The sequence below is a fragment of the Mobula hypostoma genome, chromosome 13, assembly GCF_963921235.1.
Source record: "Mobula hypostoma chromosome 13, sMobHyp1.1, whole genome shotgun sequence".
NCBI lineage: Eukaryota > Metazoa > Chordata > Chondrichthyes > Myliobatiformes > Myliobatidae > Mobula > Mobula hypostoma.
In genome coordinates, this window is record NC_086109.1 from 69,056,358 (window position 1) to 69,082,084 (window position 25,727).

General features: G+C 40.1%; 1 protein-coding gene across 6 annotated transcripts in view; it reads left to right on the forward strand.

The window, feature by feature from the left end:
* mctp2b (multiple C2 domains, transmembrane 2b) overlaps positions 1 to 24,019 on the forward strand; it is a 493,262-nt gene extending 469,243 nt beyond the window's left edge. For all 6 annotated transcript variants that reach the window (XM_063065909.1, XM_063065910.1, XM_063065907.1 and 3 more), the window contains 3 exons: positions 2,692 to 2,801; positions 9,781 to 9,878; positions 19,027 to 24,019. In XM_063065909.1, coding sequence (XP_062921979.1) covers positions 2,692 to 2,801; positions 9,781 to 9,878; positions 19,027 to 19,095 — 277 coding nt within the window. In that variant the 3' untranslated portion in view covers positions 19,096 to 24,019. The remainder of the gene's footprint in view (positions 1 to 2,691; positions 2,802 to 9,780; positions 9,879 to 19,026) is intronic.
* The last annotated feature ends 1,708 nt before the right edge of the window (positions 24,020 to 25,727 follow it).

Sequence of the window (25,727 nt, forward strand, 5' to 3'; positions counted from 1 at the left end):
ACTAGTTCTGATGAAGGTCTTGGGATCTGCAATACTATCTGTTTCTCTTCCCGCAAAGGCTGCCATACATACTGAACGCATCTAGCATTGTCTGTTTCCATAGTCCAGCACTGCATTTTTGTTTAATTTTCGTCTCACTTCGACAAGTTACCTGGCCACGGTACAATTTCTGTTGTGGTATCTTACTGTGTATAGTTTATCTACCATGTTTAAAGCAGAAAGCTCTTCATTTGGGATCTTCAAAGGTTATGAAATAGCATAAGCATTATAAGCCCTGCTGTCTTCCACTCCTGTAAGTTTTTAACTGGTGATGCCAATGTTTTCTTTATCCAATTACAACAACTTAGGGAATATATCTTCCAGCAGCTTGTATGGTGTTACACTGGTGTGAGAACCCACAGGATTTCTAGTCCATTTTGGGTGCATCTCTTGGTGACTTCAAATGGCATTTGGTTCATATGTCGATTTTCACCTCTGTTGCCTTCATAGAAGGTAAAGGCCTCAAAGTAGGGCCTGTTTATCACTAATAAGAAGTTAGAGCTATAAAGAGGGTCCATTGGTGGACAGTGGGAGCCCTTTCATTTTCTGGCAGGTCAGCTCACTTTGATATGTCAGAGCTGCTCAGTACCTTTGCTAGGGAAACGCTGACCAATTCTACAGGAAACTTCAACAACATGGAATGCTGTTCCTGTGGAAACAGTGAAAAGTTTGGTTCACTGTATGGCCCTCCCCACTTGCCAGGACAATTGCTGAAGTGACCTGCTATCAGTAGTCTTTGGTTGGTTAAGATTTATCGTCCAATGGTAGTTAGGTTTCTGCCTCATATGTTGTCACCTCACCCATCAGCAGTCTGTAATATAGCAACATCACAGCCTGGTATGGAAACACCAATGCCCTTGAAGGGAAAATTCTGCAAAAAGTAGTGGATATGGCCCAGTCCATCACAGGTAAAGCCCTCCCCACCTTTGAGTACATCTACACAAAGTGTTGTTGCAGGAAAGCAGCATCCATCATCATGCATTCCCACCACCCAGGACATGGTCCCTTCTCGCTGCTGCCATCCGGAAGAAGGTACAGGAGCCTCAGGACTCACATCACCAGGTTCAGGAACTATTATTACCCCTCAACCGTCAGGCTCTTGAACCAAAGGGGATAACTTCACTCTACTTGTCCCATCATTGAAATGTTCCCACAATCTATGGATTCAGTTTCAAGGACTCTTCACCTCATGTTTTTGATATTTATTGCTTATTTGTTTGTTATTATTATTTCTTTCATTTTGTATTTGCACATTTTGTGTCTTTTGCATATGGGTTGAATGCCCAAGTTGGTGCTGTCTTTCATTGATTCTATTATGATTATTATTCTATTATGGATTTATTGACTTGCCCTGAAGAAAAGGAATCGCAGGATTGTATATTGTGACATATATGTACTTTAATAATAAATTTAATTTGATTGTTAATTGCATGAAGCTGGAAAATGTTGGTCTTGCACCATCATTGCTCTATTGGGATGGGAGGAAAGATAAAGCACTATGGGATACAGTTCTGTTCTCCAAGCCCTGAGCAGTGTTTTGCAGGCACTCAGCCTCTGCCTTGTCTGACTTGATTATAGCAGGCTAAATATGAAGTTCCCTGCCCCATATTTAAATAACCATTTCCCTCTTTATCACCATCTCAATCCATGGAATACATTCTTTTGGCTAGATCTGGGTTAGAATCAAATTTAACATTTGCATCTTGCTTGATCTCTTTCTGCAGTTTAAAATTCCCCTCAATGTTTCCAATTAGATTTTTTTTTCTCTAAATTAAGATCAAGTCTCTTAATTAATTTCATTCCTCATTCCTGGATTCCTCCACTCTCCCTGCCCCACAATTGTTAGTACAGAGTGAAAGGGAGGGATTAATGTTGTGTGCAGACCCCAGCATATCCTTGATGCCTCCCACTCATATATTTCCAAATCTGCCCACCCGGAGTTTGCAGATATCATTTATTGCATTTAATTCAAAGCCATTTATCTTGGATAATTTTAAATATATTTGAAGAGCACGATAGAGGCTTCGTGTTATCAGAACTAGAATATATTTTGATGTTGCAAACAAAAAAATTGGTGCAAATATTCTACAGGAGAAACTGTTGTAAGAACAATATTATATTTAACAATTTTATTATCTCATGTCTTAATAAATAATAACAGCAGGAAAAGGAGGGTAGCAGTAACAATAGTTACGGAGCTAATTAGCATCAGAGGCAAGTACAAGCAATGTAATTTTAGTAGGGAATTCTGTGAGGCTGATGGTTAAGGTCTAAATTACATCTTGATTGGCTGCTCCTTGGAGTGTCTCTTAAATGGAAAGGCATTCAGTCCTTGTCATAATAATGCTTGCAAATCAATGATTATGTAAAGTGACTTCATTTGAAAAAACAGTAGAGTAGATGTGGTGTTTCTAGATTTTATGCATTCCTCTTTGACCCTCTGGGCTTTATCTTTTCTGCATTATATTTATTTATGTTAGAAATGTTGGCTTTATTTTATTTTATCCACTTTGCAAAATTACAGCTGTTGTTTGTTGAAGTCAAAGGGAAGATGAGTCTCTTTTACAGAGTATACAGTATCTTGAAATTCAAGAACATTGGTGTGACTTGCAATTTTAATGGTGCTGTTATTTTGTCTTTTGAAACTCCCAGCACATTCAACTGGTCGGTCCCGTTCCTGGCCAAGCTGGGCTGCATCGTGCTTGTGGTTTGCACAGTCGTGTTGTATTTTGTCCCACTGAGGTACCTCTTGCTGATCTGGGGTAAGGATATTTCTCTCATCAATTAAGTTCCTGTGCTCAGCTACAGTGAAAAACTCTGTGTCATCCAAACTGATAATTTCATTTCATCAGTGCATTGAGGTAGTACAAGGGACAAGCAATATAATATTACAGTTAAAGGGATAGTTCAGTGCAGCCAGACAACAAGGTACAAAGCGTGATGAGGTAGACTGTCAGGTCAAGAGTTTATTTTATCGTACTGGGGAATCACTTAATAGTCCTATGACAGTGAGGTAGAAGCTGTCTTTGATCTGGTGATACGTGCTGTCTGACTTATAGTTACAAAGCAGTAGATAAGATTATTCATGGCCAACAGGTACGCTGAGTGCTGAAGAAGGGAACGGAGTTCGGGTTAAAGCTTATTGTTATAGACGTTCAAACCCAAGGTATAAACGCCATGAAAAATAGCATTTTGCAATAGTAATACAGCAGTCGATGAATGTTGAAGATCAGCTGGGTAGAGAAAGTTTCAGATGAGAGGGTTTTGTCCAAAATTAATAGACCACGGATATTGCTGGAGAAGATTATGAAGTTAAAAGTTGCTTATTGTAGACACGTTACACGGAGAGATAACATCTTCTCGGACTTGCTATATGGAAAGGTGGAGGGAAGGAAAGGAAGAGGAAGGCAAAGATCAATGTGGCTGGACAACATCAAGGATTGGACCAAGCTGGACAAGTCTAGGGATATTGTGGACAAGTGCTGGGACAGAGTGGCGTGGAGGGAAATCTTCCACCAACTGGAAATTCCAGATGCGACCTAACAACGAATACAGCAAACTAAACAAGCATAAATTAATATAAACTGAAATTAACAAGAACAGGTGATTAAGTGATGAACATTAAACTTCTGTATTGTGAGTTTGCATGCACTGCAGTTATAACCTGCACTGAATCTGGACAGCATCACACTTGGTAGCATCAAAATTCAAAATTACCTTAATTCTATAAAAATAAAACTAACTATAGACACTAGAAATACTGTGTGATTTAAAAATAAACAGTCGTGCAACATCCGTGGAAAGAAAAACCTCATGTCTGACCTTTCTGACAAACGCAGGTGCTGTCCAAAACATTTACAAATTTTTTCTGTTTTTGTCAGTTAAACTCATTCAGGCAGGAGTGGGAATTAGTTGTTCAACCCCTTGAGCTGAATAATCCAACAGATCATGGGCGATCTGCATTTGAACTCCCAGTCGGCTGACTTGGATTCCTCCCCCTTAATACACTTGTGAATCTTAATTTTTGAATGCTCGGTTGACTCCTCAGCTGTGTGGTGGCAGAGGAGCTGCAGGCCGCATAAAGCAATGGTTTCTCTCAGCAGTCAAACCCCCTTGTAATCAACAAACATTCGTACTGGCTCAGTCATCAGGGTTCTGCTTATAGTTGTCATACATGGTCATTGTATTATGCCATTCTTGAAATAATAGAATGCCTTTGCTCCCCAGTTTCTGGTGGTAACCAAACTGAAAGCATGGGCTCGTACATTGAATAGAGATCCTGGGGAAAGACATCTCAGACTATTTGTCTACAATGTACCATTAGCTGCCTTAACCAGACATGTGTATAGCAACCTCTCGCTTAGCGAAGTAAGGGAAGTAGAAGTGTAAAATGGCATTCTAACTAAGACTGGGGCCGCAGAGTGTTATTATTACTTTAAGCCCAAATTATAACCATATAACCACATAACAATTACAGCACGGAAACAGGCCATGTCGGCCCTTTTAGTCCGTGCCGAACTCTTACTCTCACCTAGTCCCACCGACCGGCACTCAGCCCATAACCCTCCATTCCTTTCCTGTCCATATATCTATCCAATTTAACTTTAAACGACAACATCAAACCTCCCTCAACCACTTCTGCTGGAAGCTCGTTCCACACAGCTACCACTCTCTGAGTAAAGAAGTTCCCCCTCATGTTACCGCTAAACTTTTGCCCTTTAACTCTCAACTCATAACCTCTTGTTTGAATCTCCCCCATTCTCAATGGAAAAAGCCTATCCATGTCAACTCTATCAATCCCCCCCATAATTTTAAACACCTCTATCAAGTCCCCCCTCAACCTCCTATGCTGCAAAGAATAAAGACCTAACTTGTTCAACCTTTCAAATTAGCGGATCCAAGAGTCCAACCCAATAACCCTGCACAAACATACCTTTTTCACAAGTATTTTAAAGTTCACAACCTAGATATTCTTTCATTTTGATCTGTGTTACTTTCAGTCAGGAATCGTGGAGTTTCTTCTTATTAAGATAAATTGAAGCTATATCTCCTTGATTTTTCATGTCTGATTTTAGTATGTGTTTCAACTTCTTAAATGATCACCTCATGCAGAACTTTTTGTTCCAAACCCTTTTTTATTTTCTGGGTAAGTTTTCAGGAATCGCTAAAATTCCATAGTGACATCCATTGACAGGTCAGGAGTCATTCCAAGTAATGAGGGAGCACAGTGGCGTAATGGTTAGCACAATCGCTTTACAGCACCAGCGATCCCTGATCAGGGTTTGATTCCCTCTGCTGGCTGTAAGGATTTTGTACGTTCTCCCTGTGACTGTGTGGGTTTCCTCCGGGTGCTCCAGTTTTCCTCCACACTCCAAAGTCATACATGTAGGGTAAGGTTTTGTGTGTTATGGGCATGCTGTGTTGGAGACGGAAGTGTGGCAGCACTTGTAAGCTGCCCCATCACAATCCTCAGACTGTATTGGCTGTAGATGCAAAAAGATACCTTTTACTGTATGTTTCGATGTGCTTGTGACAAATAAAGCTAATCTCAGATTATCTCACTTAAAGATATACAGTCACTTCCTTTTCCCCTGAATTTTCCTGACAAATACCAGGAGAAATCTCACGTCACTCAAGAACTTGGGGAAATTTGGCAGATGATCTTCATTCTGACTAATGGGTACTAGCAAGTCTAGGTAGCTCACCTTTCCTGGAAAATTCAAGTCTACGCATTCTATGAAAGTGGTTCAAATTAATAGTTAGACTTAAGAGCTAGAATCAGGCAACTGGTGCAATAGTTTATTGCTGCATCCCATGTGCTTCCATTCCATTCCATCCGCCTTCATTATAACCCATCAGCATATACTTCCATTCCCTTCTCTTGTTTTTGTCTGCATTCCCCTTAAACACAGTTTACTTCAACTACTTCCTGTGGTAGTAAACTTCCACACTCTACTTCCGAATCAAAATCAGGTTTATTATCACTGGCATATATCGTGAAATTCACAATTGGTTTTATTAGTAACTAGTTAATTGGGGTCTCACCTGCATGAAAGCACCTTCTCCATGTCCAGCCTAACAAGTTTCTTCATTGCCTTAAAGCCGGTACTAGGTCATTTCCATATCTAGAGTCACACACACAAAATTCTGGAGGACCTCAGTAGGTCAGGCTGGAAAAGAATAAAGAGTCAACGTTTTGGGTTGAGACCCTTTGTCAGGGTACTCCCATGTATTTTAATCAGGAACAAAGCTCTAGCCTCTTCAGCCTTCAAAGTTTCAAAGCACATTTCATATCAGAATACAGTATACAAGCTGAAATTTGTCCTCGTCACAGACATCCACAAAACAAAGAAACCCCATGGAACGATAGAAACATCGAAGCTCCAAAGCCCCTCCAACCGCTCCCTTTAAACAAACTGTAGCAGAAGCATCGATCCTCCCTCCACTCCACCCTTGCCAGCAGCACTACTGACTCCCCCTTCCCCCACCACGCGAGCAGAATTAGAAGCACCAAAGAGTCCCTTGATTTAGAGTCCATTAAACTACAGTTCACAAACCAGCACTACAATATCTCAGACAGACTCTCTCTGTCTATTTTTCCTAATAAATATAGCCCCTCATTCAATTGTAATATAATTTTGATAAATATTTATTTTCATTGTGAGAAAACCTACACACAGAACGGACATGAGGAATGCTCTCACTGTGTTTTATCCAAGTTTTAACGTAACTATGTAAATGTAACTTGCAAAACTTCAGCATACCCTACATACTTGTAACATCTGTGTAGCGCTTGACTTATCTCATGTGACTGGCTGCCACACTCTTTATGAAAAAATCAATTTACATAGAACTACGCTAGGTGCTAGTAGGCCATCAGAAGCTCTAGGTATCGGAAGGTATCACACATTCTAGAAGCGAGTTTGTTTATCAAAAATAACAATATATACAAAGTATTTTACATGAGTAAGAACAATTCAAAATTCCAACATCCTGCCTTAGGTTCCCAATCTCAGATATCAAATGAAAACCAAATTCCTTTTTAGTCAGATTCAGTGAGATTCATTAGAATGATCTTTTTTACTCCAATTTCTCTAACTAACTAGATCTAGCATTATTCCCTATTTAAAGGTTTATAGACTAACATTTGCCTTGGTATTTATCCCTAGTTAGTTAGGAAACTAATTGAATTTCTATTCTTAAGTGTTATGGTTATCCTCGGTTTCAGTTCCAGTCAGTACGTCTACAAATTCAAATTCAAATTCAACACCAAATATATACAGCTTAACTCCTTTTCTCCAAATTCTGCAACATCACAACTTCACAGCTTTAAACAAAGTAAATTTCATTCAGTAATCAATTCTTGCAGAAAATCAAATTCAGATCCTTTGAATGAAAAATAAACTTATACATCCAACCGTATTAAATCCTCTACATGATTTAACATTTTGTTCCCAAGCTGCTTCTTCGATCTTTTGTGGCTCACCATCTTGTTTCTTGGTCCATTGAATGAAATAGTGGGTCATCCATGGAAGATCGATTTACAAAATTTACACAAAAAAACCCTGACCAAATCCCTTGGTATGATTTAACAGAACAAATTCCTGGTTACATGGTAGAGATCTTGGACACTTGTCTCTGCCGATATTGTCTCGCTATAGCTGCTGCTTATTATAGCTGTAGCTTCAATAAATCTTTTATCGATATCTTCTCTCCTCCCCGGGTTTCACTCTGAGGTTTTCAAGTAGAGATACTCACTACTAGTTCCAATTCTAACAGCTTATATTTTTAGTTTCTAATAGTTTGCTGCATTTCTCTCACTTGTCCGCACCCACATCGGCCACAGCTTGTTCTTGCATAGCTTATTTTCCCCCAAGTTCTCCTTTTTTTTAAAATTTGGTAAACCTCATTTTCATTCCTCCACAGGTGGAGCTTTCTAACATTACATCTTTGGGTTTAATTAAACTGGGTTACATACTGTTCCAGACTGACTATCTAACTGTATGAATAGCAAAACTATACCTATTGAAAATGGAATCTCACAAATATAAATGTTTCAGCCATAAAGTAGAGCATTGGTGTATTTTAATATTATCTAACATGCTCCAGTGTTTGTAAACCGTAGACTATCGCTGAACTGCTTTAAACTAATGGTTGCTGATTGCTTAGCTAAATACACGATAACTAAAACTAAAATTGCTAGAGATACTTGGTGGGGCAGGCAGCATTTGTTGAGGAAACAAATCTGTCATCAGAACTGGAACAGGAGAAAACAAGTTTGAACGACAGGTCTTAACTTCATTTTTCTTTCCATAGACACTATCAGACCTGCTGAGCGTTCCCCGTATTTTGTTTCTATTATTAATCTTGTTGGCATATTGCCTGTGATGGTGGTTGAACTTGTGGTATTGATATTCCACAGACAAATAGCTTCAATCAATCAGTCAGGAGTGAGTGCTGTCAGTTAATATGGTGACACGTTCCTCATTATTTCAATCCAGGAATATTCCTTTCTCGAATGTAGCATTCCATTGTGATGTGGTCAACGGGGAAAGCCTTTGTTTGGTCTGCCAACACAGAGTGCAATGAAATTTGATCTCACACATTTTAGGAATGTGATGCAGCACAAAATGTTGCACATGTATAGGGAAAGAGATCAACTGCAGTCATTTTATTCACACACAGATGGGCTGGGTTACTCTAATAGTGAGGCATTTTATAGCTTACAGAAAAACAAAGGAGTACTGTTACAGGGCCTGAACTTTGGTATGCACCTAGTTTAAAACCTTTCAAACAGATGGGCTTTTAAACCTTCTGTAGATTAATAAAGCAATGGAATGAGGCGAGCAAATTGTTAAAATAGAAACCCTGGATTTATTGGCACAAATTTATATACAGTTGAAACTGGAAACTCTTCCAAAGTCCTTAATATGCTCCAACCATGCTTGAAATAAACTCTTGGCCCATTAACAATTGAGGCTATTGAGGTGTGCGGAAAACAAACAACTTGCTTCCATTCAGCTTCACGTCACAAGGTGGGCACGCTTATGACATTCTAAAAGGCAATTATGTATGTTGCATTGAGTCCTGCAGTTTGATACGTTCATATTGCTACGTATCTGGGCGTAATGCCTCCCTCAGTTTCCCTCCCTTCCTCACTTTTGGCTAGATAGGACCAAGTTTGGGTTGAGGAGGATTTGGGTGGGTTTAGTTACCGATGTGCGACTCGAGCTACTGATTTACCAGCTTGTCAAGACTCGCATGGTGCCTAAACTAATAATATATAAGGCAATCAACAGAAGTTTTACTTTATGAAAGAGAAGCCTCTTGCGCTGTTTACTCGTGAAGGCAGCATGACTGAACATGCTGGGGTCAGGACGAGACTCAGGCCCACTAGAGTATTGTGACGTGGCTCAGTGCCTGTCATGGAAGCGTATTGCTAATAAACTTCCATTTCAAATGTGAAGACCAAACACTAATCTTATCTTATAGGAGAGGTGAGGACTCGCCTGCTGTTACTCTAGTAATGGATTTTGCAATCGAAGAAGATGAGATTTTATATAAAGAGGGTATTTGTTAATGAACCCAGATGACAGAACAGAGAGTGGTAATAAGGTTGAGACATGAAGCCTGGCATGTATGTGTGACTGCCGCTTTGTAATTGTTTTCTCACTAATTTTCACTTGCAAAACTGTTCCTTCTGTCTCGATGAATTTATTTTAAATTAAATTCTGTTGACAGGCATACACAAATTCACTAAGAAGCTAAGAAATCCATACAGCATTGATAATAATGAGCTACTTGACTTCCTCTCCAGAGTTCCATCAGATGTCCAAAAGGTGAGAGACTTTCTATATTCAGTTATACTTGTGGGTACCTTTGGCAAGGCTGATATTTATGGCCCCACTCAGTATCTTTAACTGATGGACTTTATTGAACAAAGAGCACTTTGACAGAGGGGGAGCAGGTTTCTTACCATATAAAAAAATACAAGAAAACCAGGTAGGTTTTGGAAAAGGCCAAACACTTTATGGTTATTTTGTAAATAAAAGTCAAGTTGTCAAACAGCCATAAAGTTTGAATAGATCTTAGATCTATAGAGTAATGTTACCTGCACTCTTGTCAGCTCTGTGGTATGTGCATATTTTTTTGAAACTTAAAAGTTGCTGTGTTTTTTCAGGACCAGTCAACCCCCTTTGTATTTTAACACTAGTTTCAGAGGATGATATAAATGATGATCATTTAACAATATTTGACAAAGATGAAACCAGTGGACAGTATCTGATGCCATGTACAAGTCTAATTTTGAAATATTGAACTTTTGTTTTTTACTCTCCCCTTTAAATGTTCCCAGTTTCTGGTAATGCTCGGTTAGTTTGGAGTAACCAAGTCACATCTTTGAGAAGAATCTAGCAACCTCTAGAAAGAGGTTTCCCATCGAGTACTCTGGAAACGGCACCGATGCAGAAGCAGGGCACGGTTCTGCGTTTAAACCAATCACTGAAGTGAACTGATTTTCTTGATGTGGAAGGCTAAGCATTTTTGGGAAGCCCATGCTCTTTAGTCCATTTTCTACTGAGTACTCTGTGGATACCTGTCCTACCAAAACGTACATTGAGGGAAAATATATTTCCATTTTCATTATGGTCTGATAGCGTCATGACTGATTTCCACAGCTCTCTATAAAGAGAAAATGAGAAGTTTCTTTGATCTACCTTTCCTATCCAAAAAAATCTCTTCCTATTATTTTTCTTTCTCAGTTTCAAGTTTATTATCCTTGTCGTGGTCCGTTTATCACTCTCTAAATATATGTTGCTAAATTAATTTTCTTCCATTGTATTTTCCATCTTCCATCTCATCATCATCTCAGCTGTAAGTAGTGTCCCCATGCACTTTTACAAGTGCTTACAGGAAGTAACCACTCATATCAGACATGGTCCCAGAACAAATCCTACACAAACAAGAAAGCCCACCAGCGCCTCTACTTTCTGAGGAGAACCGGACTATGCATATCTATACTCATGACCTTCTACAGTGGAGAACATTCCAACATGCTGCATCACTGCACTGTGGTGGGCAAGGCTGTACAACGGGTGGTTAAAATTGCCCCAAGCACCACTGGAACCAGCCTACCCACCATCAAGGACATTTATACAGAAAAGTGCCAGAACAGGCACAGCAATATCATTTATCATATAGCAATATCAATATCATATAGCAATATCAATATCATATAGCAATATCAATATCATATAGCAACATCATTTATCATATAGCAATATCAATATCATATAGCAATATCATTTATCATATAGCAATATCAATATCATATAGCAATATCAATATCATATAGCAATATCAATATCATATAGCAATATCATTTATCATATAGCAATATCAATATCATATAGCAATATCAATATCATATAGGAGCCCACCTTAAACATGATGGAGGGGGAAGAAGCCCCATCCTGTGTTGAACATGATGCCAGCTCAAACTTTGCCTGTATGTGATACAAATCCTCCATTCCCTGTGTATTCATTTGCCTATCAAACATACCCTGACATGCCTCTATCATATCTGCTTACCCTAGCAGTTTGCTCTAGGCATCTATCACTACTGATGACCCCCTCCTGTTAGACTGTTTGAGGTAACTTATTTTTTTATTCTTTCTTACTTCTCTTCTAATATTTGTATACCTGTGCACTTGTAATGCTACTGTGACACTGTAATTTTCTTTGGGAATCAATAAAGTTTCTTTCTATCTAGCTACCCAGCCTGCTCATGGATTGCTTGTCCCATTCCCATCAGGGAGGAGGTTATGCAGCATCCATGCTAAGACCACCAGACACAAATCAGTTACTTTCCCCAAGCAATAAGGCTGATCAACATCTCCACCCACTAATTCACTACATCCCCCCACCCACCATCACCTCCACTTCATCGTTTATTGTCTGAGTCACCTTCTGAACAGACACTCCTGTACCTAACTTCACTTCATGTACATACAATCAATGTATGTATATAAGCTATCTTATGTATTTATATTTATTGTGTATTTTTATTATTGTGTTCTTTAAATTATTGTGTTGCCTTGGTGCTGCAACAGACCTGGAACAATTAGCTGAAGCTGCTAATTGCTGCAACAATTAGCTCATTCTTGATTACACTTGTGTACTTGAAATGACATTAAGCAATCTTGAGGAGGAATATGGAGGCTTTTGAAAATGTACAGGAAAGTTTACTGGGATGTGTGAGGGTCTCTGCTGATGGATACTGATGTGTGGTTCTCTATTCAATTCCCCATGCTTTCTACTCCTGTGAGTAGTGAGATTTACAAGAAGGCACAAAATGCTGCAAGTCAGGCAGCAGCTTTGAAGGAGAATAAACAGTCTAGATTTTGGGCCAAGATGCTTCATCCATATTTGTTGTAGAAGTCATTTGGAAGAGTAGGCAAAGGCAGATTACCATGTACAATTTCAAGTACGTACCATTAACACGAAATGGACTCCTTCTATATTAACATGGACTCCTTCTATATTAACATGAGGCTTACTCATTGGAATGACCCTGACACAAACTCATTAATTATAACCTCATGACCAAGTGATTGAAGGGCCATTATGCAGCTGGAATTAACACTAGTCAGAGTCACACTGTACATCATGGAAACAGGCGTCATGGCCCACTGAGTTCATGGACTCTTCGAAATGAATCCCATTTTATTCTCTCCATATTCCCAATTTATCACCCCTGCAATTTTGCCACTTACCTGCCACCTTGGCACTTGTCACCAGACAATTAATCCAAACTGCATATCCTTGGGATGCGGGAGAAAACTATTGCACCCAGACGACACCGATGCAGTAACATAGGGAGTGTGCAAACTCCATATAAACAGCACCGGAAATCACAGCTGAACTGGGAGGAAGAGATAGCAGTACGCTGCACGCGTGCGGCCCTCTGGTGAAAATGATATCGTATCCGTTAAATAGGGGCCGTGGACAATTCTGATTTGATGGAGACAGACGTGAAAGAACAGAGGAACATCTGGAGAAATTTCTGAAACGCAGGTTCACTGCTGTTGTTACTGCGTGATCGAGAATCTTCCGGAGGGAAGGCCACAAAATCCCTGGCTCTGCCTGCTGTTGGCAACTGAGATTGAGGTCGAATCGTTCGGATAGAGATGGTGCTCGGTACTCAGTGTCGGAGAGCTGATCGGAGGCTCGAAGTTTTCGGACCACTCAGAGTCAGACTGTGGTCGGGCATGGCAGGGAGAGTTTTTATTCCTTCTCCCATCTGCATGAGATGTGGGACCTTTGAGAGACTTTGAACTTTTTACTGTGCCAAGGACTGTTCTTCATCAAGTTATGGTATTGTTGCACTGTTGTAACTATATGTTATAATTATGTGGTTTTGTTAGTTTTTTCAGTCTTGGTCTGTCCTGTGTTTTGTGATATCACACCGGAGGAAATATTGTATCATTTCTTAATGCATGCATTACTAAATGACAATAAAAGAGGACTAACTAGGATCTCTGGGGTCATGAGGAAGCTGCTTTACCAGTTATACCACTGTTTATTTTTGGCTTGTGAAGTATACTCTGAATAGGAAATGGACAGAGAACTAAGGTGTTCTCAGTGACAATGGTGGTTAACAGGGTCCGCAGCTCTCCAGTGATAACAAAGCCATATGACAAAATCTATCTAAGGTCCAATATTTAGGTTTACTTATCTTGTGTACATCAAAACATACAGTGAAATGTGTTGTTTGTGTGAAGAAACAACACCCAAAGGTGGGCTGGGGCAGCCTACAAGTGTCACTGTACATTTCAATGCCAATATAGCAACCCCAAGACAGGCCATCGGCCTCGAGCCTCGAGCCTCTAATGGACTTGGATTCAGAGATGGACATGCAGACATTATGCCTTCAATTATCCAGCGGACTAGCAGTGATTCACAGACAAGGGGCTTCGGCTGATGGGCTTCGTGTTCCGATTAACAGGCCTCACTCTTCAGCATTGACCATAGGACTCTGCAAACACCAGGCCTCAATGACGGGACCTTGAACACTAGGCCTCAAGTTCCGGCCTCACACATCCACAAATCCAGAGAGTCACTGGATCAAGTTCCTCCTGTCCACACAGAACTTGATTCCAGAACCCACTGACAAGTCAGAAATGCTGGGTGGGTGGGGGGTAGGGGGGTGGTCACCTGCCTTTGTCCGCACTGGTCTGTCAGCTCGACATACATCCAGATGTCCCACGTCTGTGTCTTCCTCTGTTTATGAATGAGTGACTGAAGTACGTACAGCCCACACATACATGTAAGCATTTGAACATAGGACATGAAACAGTACAGTGATGTACAGGCCCTTCAGCCCGTGATGTCGTGCCAACCTATAAAAACCTACTCCACAATAAATCCAGCCATTCCCATCCACACAGCCCATAAACCACCCCCCCACCCTCAATTTTCTTACATCCACGTGCCTATCTAAAAGTCTGTTAAATATCCCTTTTGTATTAGCCTTTACCACCATCCCTGGCAGTGTATTCCAGACACCCATTGCTCTCTGTGTAAAAATGCCTACCTTTGACATCTCCCCTAAGCTTTCCTCCACTCACCTTAAAAGGATGTTTTCTGATATTGGACGTTGCCGCCCTGGGGTAAAGGGACTTGCTGTCCACTAAAATTACGCTCCTTATAATCTTCTACACCTTCTTCACAGAGCAAATCCCTCATTCACTCAACATGCCCTCATAGGACATGTTCTCTAATCCAGGCAACATTTGGGAGGTCGGCGGGATGAGTTTACCAGTTGCTGAGGGGCTGCAGACATCTTCAGCTGTGTGGGAATACAGATAGTAACCGCCTCTTGAATTTGTGAACTGTTTGTGTGCTGAACAGTTCACAGCAACAGAACCCTGCCATAACCTGGGGACAATCTGTACATTAATAGGACCATAAAGACATGGGAGCAGAATTAGGCAATTGTCCCATTCAACCTGCTCTGACATTCAATCAAGGCTGATTTATTTTCCCTTTCAACCTAATTCTTAATGCTTATATAATTGAAAAAGGAATACATTTTTTCAGTTGACCTGGAATTGGAATCAAATTCCCAGTGTAATGTTGCCGGGAATATTTACAGTTTTGCAAGAACTGCCACAGGCTGCCTGCTGTATAGTTTCTTCATTGGAAGCTCAAAGGTTTGTGGTACGTGACAAATGTTCTTGGCTCACTGCCAATGTCCTCTGACCATATACACCGATAGTTAGCAGAATAATGTATTAAACCTTGTTGTGAAGCACGTATGTGTATTGAATAGTACTTGTCACAAGTTCCAGACATGTCACACCCAACTGCTCAAGTTCAGTTTACAGGGAATGAGTCTTATCAGACTGCAAAGAAGATGCCTCCAGTGTTATTCAAAGTCACTGTTAGGATACAGGGTAACAGTGCAACCAACTTGCACACAGCAAGCTCAGAATTAAATCAATGATCAGGTCAGCTGTTTTTAAGGGCAGAGTGTGTGATGTACAAAAATCTGGAGTTGAGGAAAGGAGAAATCTAAGTTACCTACATCTCTTGAACTCAGAGCCAGAGGTTTCTCTGCCACTTGGGTGACTTCACACATATGTAATATTTCCTTAGATACCCTTTTTATATAAACAATCTAAAAGCTTCTCAGAGACACATTTCCCAGGTAACCACTGTGAAGCTAACTTCCCTGAGTACATAAAGCTTCTAGTTAATTAATAGATCAGTCACTTGATATGCTATGCAACATTATCCATCTGCTCTGCAAGCATCTTGGAACTAAATAATTTAGCCACTGTTATCTGTTTGAAACAAGCCAAATTAAATAACCTATTCCACCAACTCATTCCACCAAGATGCAACACTGAGCATCATAGGAAGTCATTCTTGTCTGTGGCCATCAAACTTTACAACTCCTTCCTTGGAGGGTCAGACACGCTGAGCCAATCGGCTGGTTCTGGACTTATTTCCATCTGGCATAAATTACATATTATTATTTAATTATTTATGGTTTTATATTGCTATATTTATACTCTATTCTTGGTTGGTGGAACTGTAACGAAACCCAATTTCCCTCGGGATCAATAAGGTATGTCTGTCTATCTATCTATCTTATCGCATATACAACTCTTGAGCAGCAATGAGCCAGGTCGTGTCATCCAACATACTGCTGTCTATAGGCAATGCGCCTGTTTACAAAGCTGTCCTTCCAAATTCAAATTGATTATCGCATGCCATTTACAGTAAAAACTGAAGACTGGCCCTTGTTTATAACAAAAAGCTAATAAGCAAAGAATATTAGTTGGAAGTGTATCTTATTCAAAAACACCCATTTGATCTCTCTAAGTGTCTGCTGCAGTGTTTAGAAAGCTAAGCTTGGTTAAAAATAAAAGAGGCCTCTAGCCCAGGAAGCGAACATCCATCAAATGGGAATGTGGGGACAATAAAGAGGGATTAGTGTAAATGTATGTTCATTTGTGTAGACTTGGTGGGCCAAAAGTCTACTTCAATCCGCTATAACTCTAAAGTTTGAGGTGAGACTGAACTGGAAGTTTAATCTGAAGATGACAGTTTTTAAATGGAGGCAAACTAGAGCAGTGGCAGGAAGTGATGAGTTGGAAAATGGTGAAGTTTGACAATTTCTTCATTGTATTCTCTGGTGAACCTTTTATGAAGAAGGAGGTCAGGTTGAGCTTCAAAGTGAATTTTGAGGGAGGTGAAATGTGTATGAGGTTATAAGAAGCACAGATAGAGTGGTGTCATTGGCTAACATCAGAGGATATCCTTTTAAGATGAGTGGAGGAATGTTTAGGGGAGATGTGGGAAGTAGACTTTTTGCACAGAGAGTGACATGTGCCTGGACCAAACTGCCTGGGGGGCGGTGCTAGAGGCTCATACAATTGGGATGCTTAAGAGAAAAATTGAGGGTTATAGGCTATATAGGGGAGAAGAGTTAGATCATAGAGAAGGTAAAAATATGGGCACAACATCATGGGTCGAATAGCGCATACTATGCAGTCCTGTTCTATGTTCTGTACTGTGATTGAAGGAGGTGATTCTAGAGTGAATTGCCTGCGTTGCAAGTGCTAATGCAGAGGGAATGAAGAGAAGGGCAGTAAAGTAGCCTTGAAGTTGGAAAATGCTAAAGATTGGCTTCAAGGAGCTGGAGAAACACTCCAGCAGTTGGGAAAGACGGGCCATGTTACATTTAATGTATGGAGACCAGGAAGTAATGACATTCAGCAAAGCCGCAAGTGATTAGCAGACAGGTATACACTGGTTTGATGTGATTCACTGAGTTTGAAAACATTATTAAGTATTTCCTATGCACTGCTTTTAATGTTGTTCAGTATCACAAAATGGTTCACAGCAGTGCATCACAAACTGATGCTGAACCATTTAGAGCTATTGGGTAAGGGACCAACAACTTGGTCAAAAAAAAAACTGTGTTTTAATGAGTTCTTAAAGGAGAGCAGGGAGCTAGAGAAGCTTCATGAGGGTTTTTTTGTCCTTTGACAAGAATTAATATATTTTCTCTTTTAACAATTAAGGAATATTTTAATGGAGCTAGTTAAATTCTCAAGCATTTGTGTATTACCCTTGTACATAAATGAACTAAAAAAATAAAGTGAGATCATCCTGGTGTATAGAGGTTTACGTGGGTAGAGAACACACAGGAGACATGGTTTGTTTATAGCCAACTCACATTATCTGCTTCTCACTCTGGGAGGTCTTGAAAAGGATGCCACGAAGATTCATTCGACCTGCATTTGGTGGGGAGTGAGAAGAGGTTTATTGCTTTTGTATCTAGAGAAGGATAGGTGAAAAATAGTATAGATTTTCAAAATTAGAAGAGATTTCATGGAAAGGGTTTGTCAGAAAAAATCTTTCCACTGGCATAAAGTTTGTTAATCAGAAGACTCAAATTTAGGAGCACGAAAAAAAAGACCAACAGGAGAGGGAGAAATTTTCCTGACACTGAATTTAAATCTGAAGTACACTCCCTGCAAGACAGATTCAGTAATAACTTGCCAAACAAAAATGGATTTATTCTTGAATGCGAAACATTTCTAGCGTTATGGAGAGAGCAAATGAATGGGGGAATCAGTAAAAGCACTTGACCTGAGGGATTCAGCATAACTCTAAATAAAAGAAGGAGGAATATTGTGTGTCTTTTCATACTATGAAGTTTCATGTTATAAAATTTGTTCTGGTCTTCAAAAACTTAAAGATCATTGTACCTCTCTGCTCTGTTTATGTTGTTTTGGCCTCAGGGTATGTTGCTAACTGTGACAGTAACAGTGACTAAAATTCAGCTTAACAAGGTTACATGCCAGCTAGCTGCTCCAGAGTGAACTATGCCAACCCTTCTTGCAATTCGTTCTTGCCAAGTGCGATTCTGAATTCAGAAAGAAATATGGCTTCTCATCATACTGTGGGCTATCTATCCCGATAACAGGCCAGGCACCACCTCGCTACCCAGCACAAATTCCAACAGTACTCTTCCACTTCGTCCTTAAAGAGGTTACACACTTGAATGTGCATTGGTCACACAAGGCCCTGCTCGGATACAGAACAAAATTTATGTCTGTGAAGTGAAAGTAGGAGGTACTTGGATTGTGAAAACATGAAAATAGAGCATAAGAAACAGAACTGGATCACTGGTGTTTATCCTGTGTTGGGTTTTTGGATGCAATTTAAACTGTTAATCGGCTGCAGATTTCCCTAGGCATGCCAAGTGAGAGAGCAGCTCACCCAGCTTGGATCTGCTTGAATCAAGCCTTCCTTTCTGCAGTTATGACCCTTTGCTTTCCTGTCCTGAAACTGATTCGTTGTGTTTGATCCTTTCTGTGTTTTGCTCTTGGCCACTCCTCAGGGTGCCATTAGCATGTACAGTACTGGGGAAAGCCTAACTGGAACATTATGGGCTGTTTGTTTTAACAGGTGCAGCATGCAGAGCTGAAACTGAGCAATGGACTCGCTCCTGTTAGGAAGAAGAAAGGCAATTCATAGATTATGGAGCAGATGGACTGGTGCTGCTTTGATTGTTTGGCTGAGAGCAACGTCAAGAGTTCCCACTTCAGACTGTCCACTTTACAATTTTGCTGTATGTGGGTATGAACATCCATTTAATCAGCCGAAGTATAAAAAAGTGGCTTTTGTAGAGCATTCAATGGAAATATGTGCAATATTTTGAATTTATTTGAATATAAACTGGATCAATTTATGGTCTCTTGCAATATTTTGATTTTCCTGTTTGTGCTTTCCTCATTTCTGGAAGAGTGGGGGTAGGCAGATGTCCTTGTAGTTTCTGATGGAACGCCCACTTTTTGTTGTCCATGGGAGGTTTATTCTATTAAATTAATCGAATTCTGTGGAGAATGAAGCACCTTCAATCCATCACAATACTGGTCAGGTGGAGAGAGCAAACTCTACCTCCTGTGATGTTTGTGTTTATCTGCTTTCCCTAAGTTCTTTTCAGCATCTGCCCACCTCGTCCTTTTGCATCTATGGGGTAAAATTTGTCTGGAAGCATTTTTATCCTCTGCCCGTTTTCCTCCTCCAAATAGATTATCAAGTTATTAATCACCATTGTGCTGCTGCAGGACATCTGGTTTGTCCTGCTTTCCAAATCCTTGCCTTAATTCCCTTCCTTGCTTTTATCCTTTGGAGATTATGTGCTCAAAACTTTGCTAACCAAGAATCTTCGATCAAAGATGGAGACTGAATAGATAGTTTCACTTTAAGTTACAATGTTTATTCATTTATTGGAATTTTCTACATTAATGGTGAGATATTAAATGTTGGATTATGCCTTGCATGCTTGAAAATTTGATCACTATCAAGCTTCGCTCAGCATCTTTGATGAATAAATAAGCACAGGTATCGTGACAGTGCATGGCTCTGATGCCATCGTGTCCCACAGCTACACAAGACTAACAGACTTTCAGAACTTGTATGCATGCTTCATGGGGTTGTATCATTGGAATCACTGGATCGGAGTGAAAATGTTTCCTAAAAAGTATCAACAAGGATTTGCAAGCAAGCCTCAACGGTCAACACATTGATGACAGCACAAATTAATTTCTTTGCTTGCTCAGCATCATATGAAGCTCCATCAACTTTGAGAGGGATTGCACTACATTGCATTTCTCAGACCAAGAATATAGCCATCAGATTTCATTCCTGTGTTACTTGTTAATTTTCTTAAAGCTACTGTGTTTCATTCTACAGGTCAACAGCTAATTTTGTTACCTAACAAAATTTTAAATGCGTTGTTTCCAGCCACTGTATCAGATGTCAATGTGGTCTTGATATGAAACTGTTTTGATGTCCTTCTTAAAAGGATTTCTGCCTTGTTTTTCTAAATGGATTGTTTGCCCAGGATTTGTAAATCTGAGAAAAAGGAGTTGAAGTGGCAAGCAGCTCTTCACTCATGATTTACAAGTTATTTATTTGCAAGTTAAACATTTTTGCTCCAGAGTCCTTTAAGTGTCTGAAAATTTGTTTTTTCCCCTGTTATGCAAGCACTTATAAGAGGGCTTACTCGCTCTGATAATAAATGGAAAAGGAAATGTTTCTAAAAGGATTGGTGGGAACTATGGAAAGGAGCAGGTGCTGCAACTCTAGTGGCTGCGTGGAACCGTACCGTACTGTGGGAAGTGAATGATGCAGATGGAAGAACAGACTAGGGAGTATGAAAAGAAGGTGTGGACTGGGGTAACTTCATCCGTGCTTTACTTTGGAGGGGAGGTGGTGAAGGGTACAGGAAAAAAGATGAGATGCTGTTGAAAGCTCCATCTACCACTGTGAGAGAGAAACCAAGGTTAAGAAATGATCTAATACACTCACTGGAGTTTTGATATCCACAATATAGGGCACTAATCAATTAAAGCGATAAGTATCCTCCCAATCATACCTCCCGTCCCACCTCCTCCAAGGTCCACATTACATTCTCCCAGTTCTACTCTCTCTATGATATGATGACAAGACTTTTTGCACAGCTACATCTGAGATATCTCCCATTTTACTTAAACTTGGCCTCCCTCCCACTATAATGGAGGACACCTTATCTTTTTTCCTGTCACTCTCATCCCCTCCAAACAGAGTAAGGACAGAGTTAGCCCAGTCCTCACCTTCCCTTTGTGGCTTCCTAGTCTGTTCTTCGATCACCATCATTCAAAATTGGCTCCAACTTTAATGTTCCATCGCTTTCCCTTGCTGATCTATGATCTTGTATCCTTCTGTATTGTCCAAACATAAGCTTGAGGAACATCTTCCAGCCAGACACATTTTGGCCTTCAGGAACAGATAATCAATTTAATAATTTCTGGTAAATTTCTTTCGCTGTTTGTACTTAAGTGACCATCTCTGCCCTAGGGTGGCTCGTCTGCAATATTCTCTCTCCACAAACACTAACTGATCTGCTGGGCATTTCCAGCATTTCCTTTTTGCTTTCTGGTTCCAGCAACATCTGTAACCTATATTTTAAATCTTCAACATCCCCCTCCCCCCCATTTGCATCTTTTCTCTGCAACTGTCCTTGTGAATTTACCAACCAGCTTGTCCTGTAGACATTGGAACCACCATGGCCTCCTGTTAGCAGAGAAATTCTAACAATTCCTTCCTCCACATTTTCTGCAATTGAATAACTCACTTCCCACAATTCCAAAAACAGCCTTCAGCCTGAAACATTAATTTAGTGTTTCCTTCCACAGATGCTGCCTGACTGTCTGAAAGTTCACAGCATTTTGTTTGCATTTCAGGTTTTCAACATCTGCATTTTTGTTTGCTTTTCGATTATTGATTCTAACATCGACTTGCAGGAAACTGAATCGGAAGGGAATGGGAGGGGAGGTTGAATAGTGGAGCAATCAATTAAAATGAGGGCAATCACTTGTAACCTGCCACATCCCAATATAAACAGTCTGGTATAAGCAACTGAACACGGTACAAAAAGCAAAGCAGGTAAGCTTCTGGTTTCTACAGATCATGTACCGTGCAATGGCATAGGATTTGAGGTAACTTAAGCCATTCCTATTGTGTCGGGCATTGGTGGTGTTGCGCTTCGCTTTCAGCAGCTGCAAGTGCTGCTGGGAAATTCCCCATTCCTGTTCCAAATTACAAAACATGGAAAAAAAGTGGCTTTGATATAAGAGTTGTTGTGATGTGTCCACAAATTCAGCATTGCACATTGCACTGCACATGACCACTAGGGCATCTCCAGTGCTGCAAAATCAATTTCTACAGTTGGAAGACTTAGTCTCAGGAAAGGACAACCATTTTGTACTGGAATACCAGGAATTCTCTTTATTAAGAGAGTTGGTAATCTTAGGAATTCACTCCCTCCCCATCACTTCAGAAAGCTGTGGATGCTGAAAAGTTGAGATCTTTGGATTGCTGAGGGGATCGAGAGGTACGGTGACAAATGGGAAGATGGGCAAGGTTAAGGTAAGCCATTTTCTCATTGAAAGATAGATTAGGCTTGAGGGGTAGAAGGATCTGCTTCTGTTTCTTATTATAGAAACTGCTGGTAAGGGAGAAGTAATCCTTTACCTTTCTTAGCAGATTCTACCTGTGAAGGTGAGACCAGATTAATAGAAGTTCCAAGTCCACAATTTGTGTCATATTTGAGGGGATAGCTTTAAATGTCCCATTGGTGAGCCTGTGCTGAACTATTTTGTACTAATGTCTTAACATCAGAAATATATGGCAACAAAAGAATCATTAGCTGTTTTGGTTTATCGTGAAGCGTACACTTTTAAACAAAAACACACAATCTATAAACTATAGAAGAAGAAGAAAGCCCTTAACTCCGAGTGGAGTCATCGGGATGCCATCATGATGGCATTTTTTTTTTAAGCAGGCTTTCTTATTTTTACGCGGCCGAGTTGCTAGCTCGATGCTCAACCCAGCACGGATGGAAAGCGTGCAAGGGGGCCAGCTGGATTCGAACTCAGGAGCCTTCGCTCCGAAGCCCAGCGCTGATGCCACTACACCAGCAGCCGGCTAATTGATAAACTATAGACACAAGAAATTCTGCAGATGCTGGAAATCCAAAGCAGCACACACAAAGTGCTGGAGAAATTCATCAAGTCAGGCAGCATCCATGGAAATTACAAACTATGATAAAAGCAGAATGCTGGTGATGCTATAGATAAACATTTCTTCAGAAAGATACTTAATGATAGGCTTTCTGTGAGTACCGTTTGATGTCATTCATATAACTTGAACTGCTTTGCACACAACGAGCTGTTTTAAATCTCTGATTGCTTTTTTTTGCGAAAAGCATGGTAGCCATTGTCATACATGCAAACCCATCAGAAGCAACGTCACTGCTAATTCATTTCCTGGTATTCTGTTAGTGGAAGTGGAAATAAATTACTTACACAATGCAGAAAAGAAACACTTAGCATTGTACATTTCTTTTCTTTAAATTATTTATTAGGGGAAATTTGAATCATGTACGGCTGTGGAATTGCTAACTGTAAAACCTGTAGCAACCTATTGTAAAAATTATAGTGTGGATAATTTGCTCTCATCCTTTTTACAATCTTTTTCAATAATTCAGTATTCACATGGGTAACCAAATGTTTGAAATGCATGTTGTAATGAACGATTGTGAAATTTATAATGAATGAAAAATTTGTACAAACAATAAAAGGGAATTTTATTTTTAATATTATTGCAGATGATCTAATTAAACTTTTATCATCATCGTCCTTCACTCAGCTTCCTGCTTCCCCTTGTCTGGGTCATTTCAGCACAGTCAACGTTCCCTTTCTGAACATGTCATGGATTCCTTGGCAATCTCCAACATTGAGTCCATTGAGAAAGCATCCCTCCATTCTTAACCCTTTCTTTTCCTGTGAGGGGAATGAGGAAAGGAGATTAATTTTTACTATCTATTCTCCTGATAATTTGCAAACATTTTGGACATAACACCAGGTCAGTCTAATGCACACAGGGATTATTTAGGATTTTTTTTTTTTCGGGCAGTTCTTTTTCTGCTTCTGAGGCAAGAGAGAGCTAGTAGAGCTGCTGCCTTACTTCTCCAGCAGCTCTAGTTCGATCCTGACCTCAGGCACTATCTATGTGGTATTTGCACGTTCTCCCAGTGGCCGTGTGGGTTTCCTCTGAATGCAGCAGTTTCTTCCCACGTCCCTAAAATATGCAGATTGGATGCTTAATTGGCTGTTGTGAGTTATCCCTTGTGTGTACATGAGTGCAGGGGAGTTAATGGAGATGTGGGGAGAATAAAGAATGGGATTTGCGTTGGATTAGGATGTTTGATGGTCGGCATGGACTCACTGAGTTGATGGATGTATTTATGTGCTATTTGGCTCTGAGTGAGAGGTTGAGTTGCACGAGCTTCAATCTTGCAAACCAACTATATGGGACAAAGCCCCTATGCTTGCAGGCAGAACTATAGTCCAAGAATGATGGATTATATTGCTAAATCCGAATTATAGAAGAGGCATGAATTTATCCATTGGAAGCAAAATCCTGATGAACATCCATGTTGAAGATCCTTTCCATCTGAAAGTATTCCCCTTTATTCCATTGGACTTAATAATGTGAGGATCTTGACTACAGAAAGGTGGGATTGTCCATTTAGCTTTCCTAATTGGACAGCTTAATTAAAATCTGACACCAGATGTGGTGAAATGAAAGAAAGGTGGCGTTCGGAGGGTTAATGCTGAGGTGAGATTGCCAGGCACATGTTGGCAAGCTGCCAACTGCATTCTCTACCCTCACCCAACTGTTTACACTCTAGGAAACCATGTGTTGTTTTGCACAATCTCACCACGGTTCACTACTTTTTATCATGATGGGAAAGTTAGTTGTGAAAGTAACTGGAATTTAAAAAAAATCTATGTGAATGTATTTCGTGGCAGAATGCACGAAACTCTGCGTGAGGCAATGTTCTCTGCTCTCCTGAAATAAATTTCTCTTTAATAAATTATTACAGCTTATTGATTACTGCAGCAGATGTTCACACATTAATCCTATTGAGATGAATTGCACGGGGCTTTTTGATGTTTATCTCTTTAAGCTAACAACAACAAAAGGCAGCTAAATGAAGTATTGGTGACACATGGGAATATCTTTTCCCCAGTAAGGAAATAGCCCTACCTGAAGAACTGATCTGACTTGCATCAACTTGATAGACATTGTCACTCTGGTTTACTCACACCATGTGTCCTCATACTTCACTGCTGGATCTCGTTGCTACTCACCTGGACAACAGAGAGGTGTGAACTGGCAAGTTATGAAAAGTAGGGAAGGGTTGAAACAGGAAGAGCAGTGCAAGACAAGACTGACTATTTTGAGTTTCTGTTGACTGCACACAAAATAATCAAACCAGTCAACTTTCCATCTGTTTGCAGATTATTCTGAAAAGGTTGACACTGTATATTCTGCAGTTTCTCTGGCTCTGCTCTGAACAGAACAAATATTGGGAATACATGTAAGGGTGCCACTATGGAACTTGAAACTTTCTTTCTGAGCTAAGAACTTGAAGTTTTTAACTGTTCCATTAAAGGGATCCAAAGGGGAGTTGAGCATTTTTTAAAAATATAAACACCCTCTTCTTGTTACTGTTATCAGGGAGCCTAAAGGCTCCCAATCAGTGATGCAGGAAC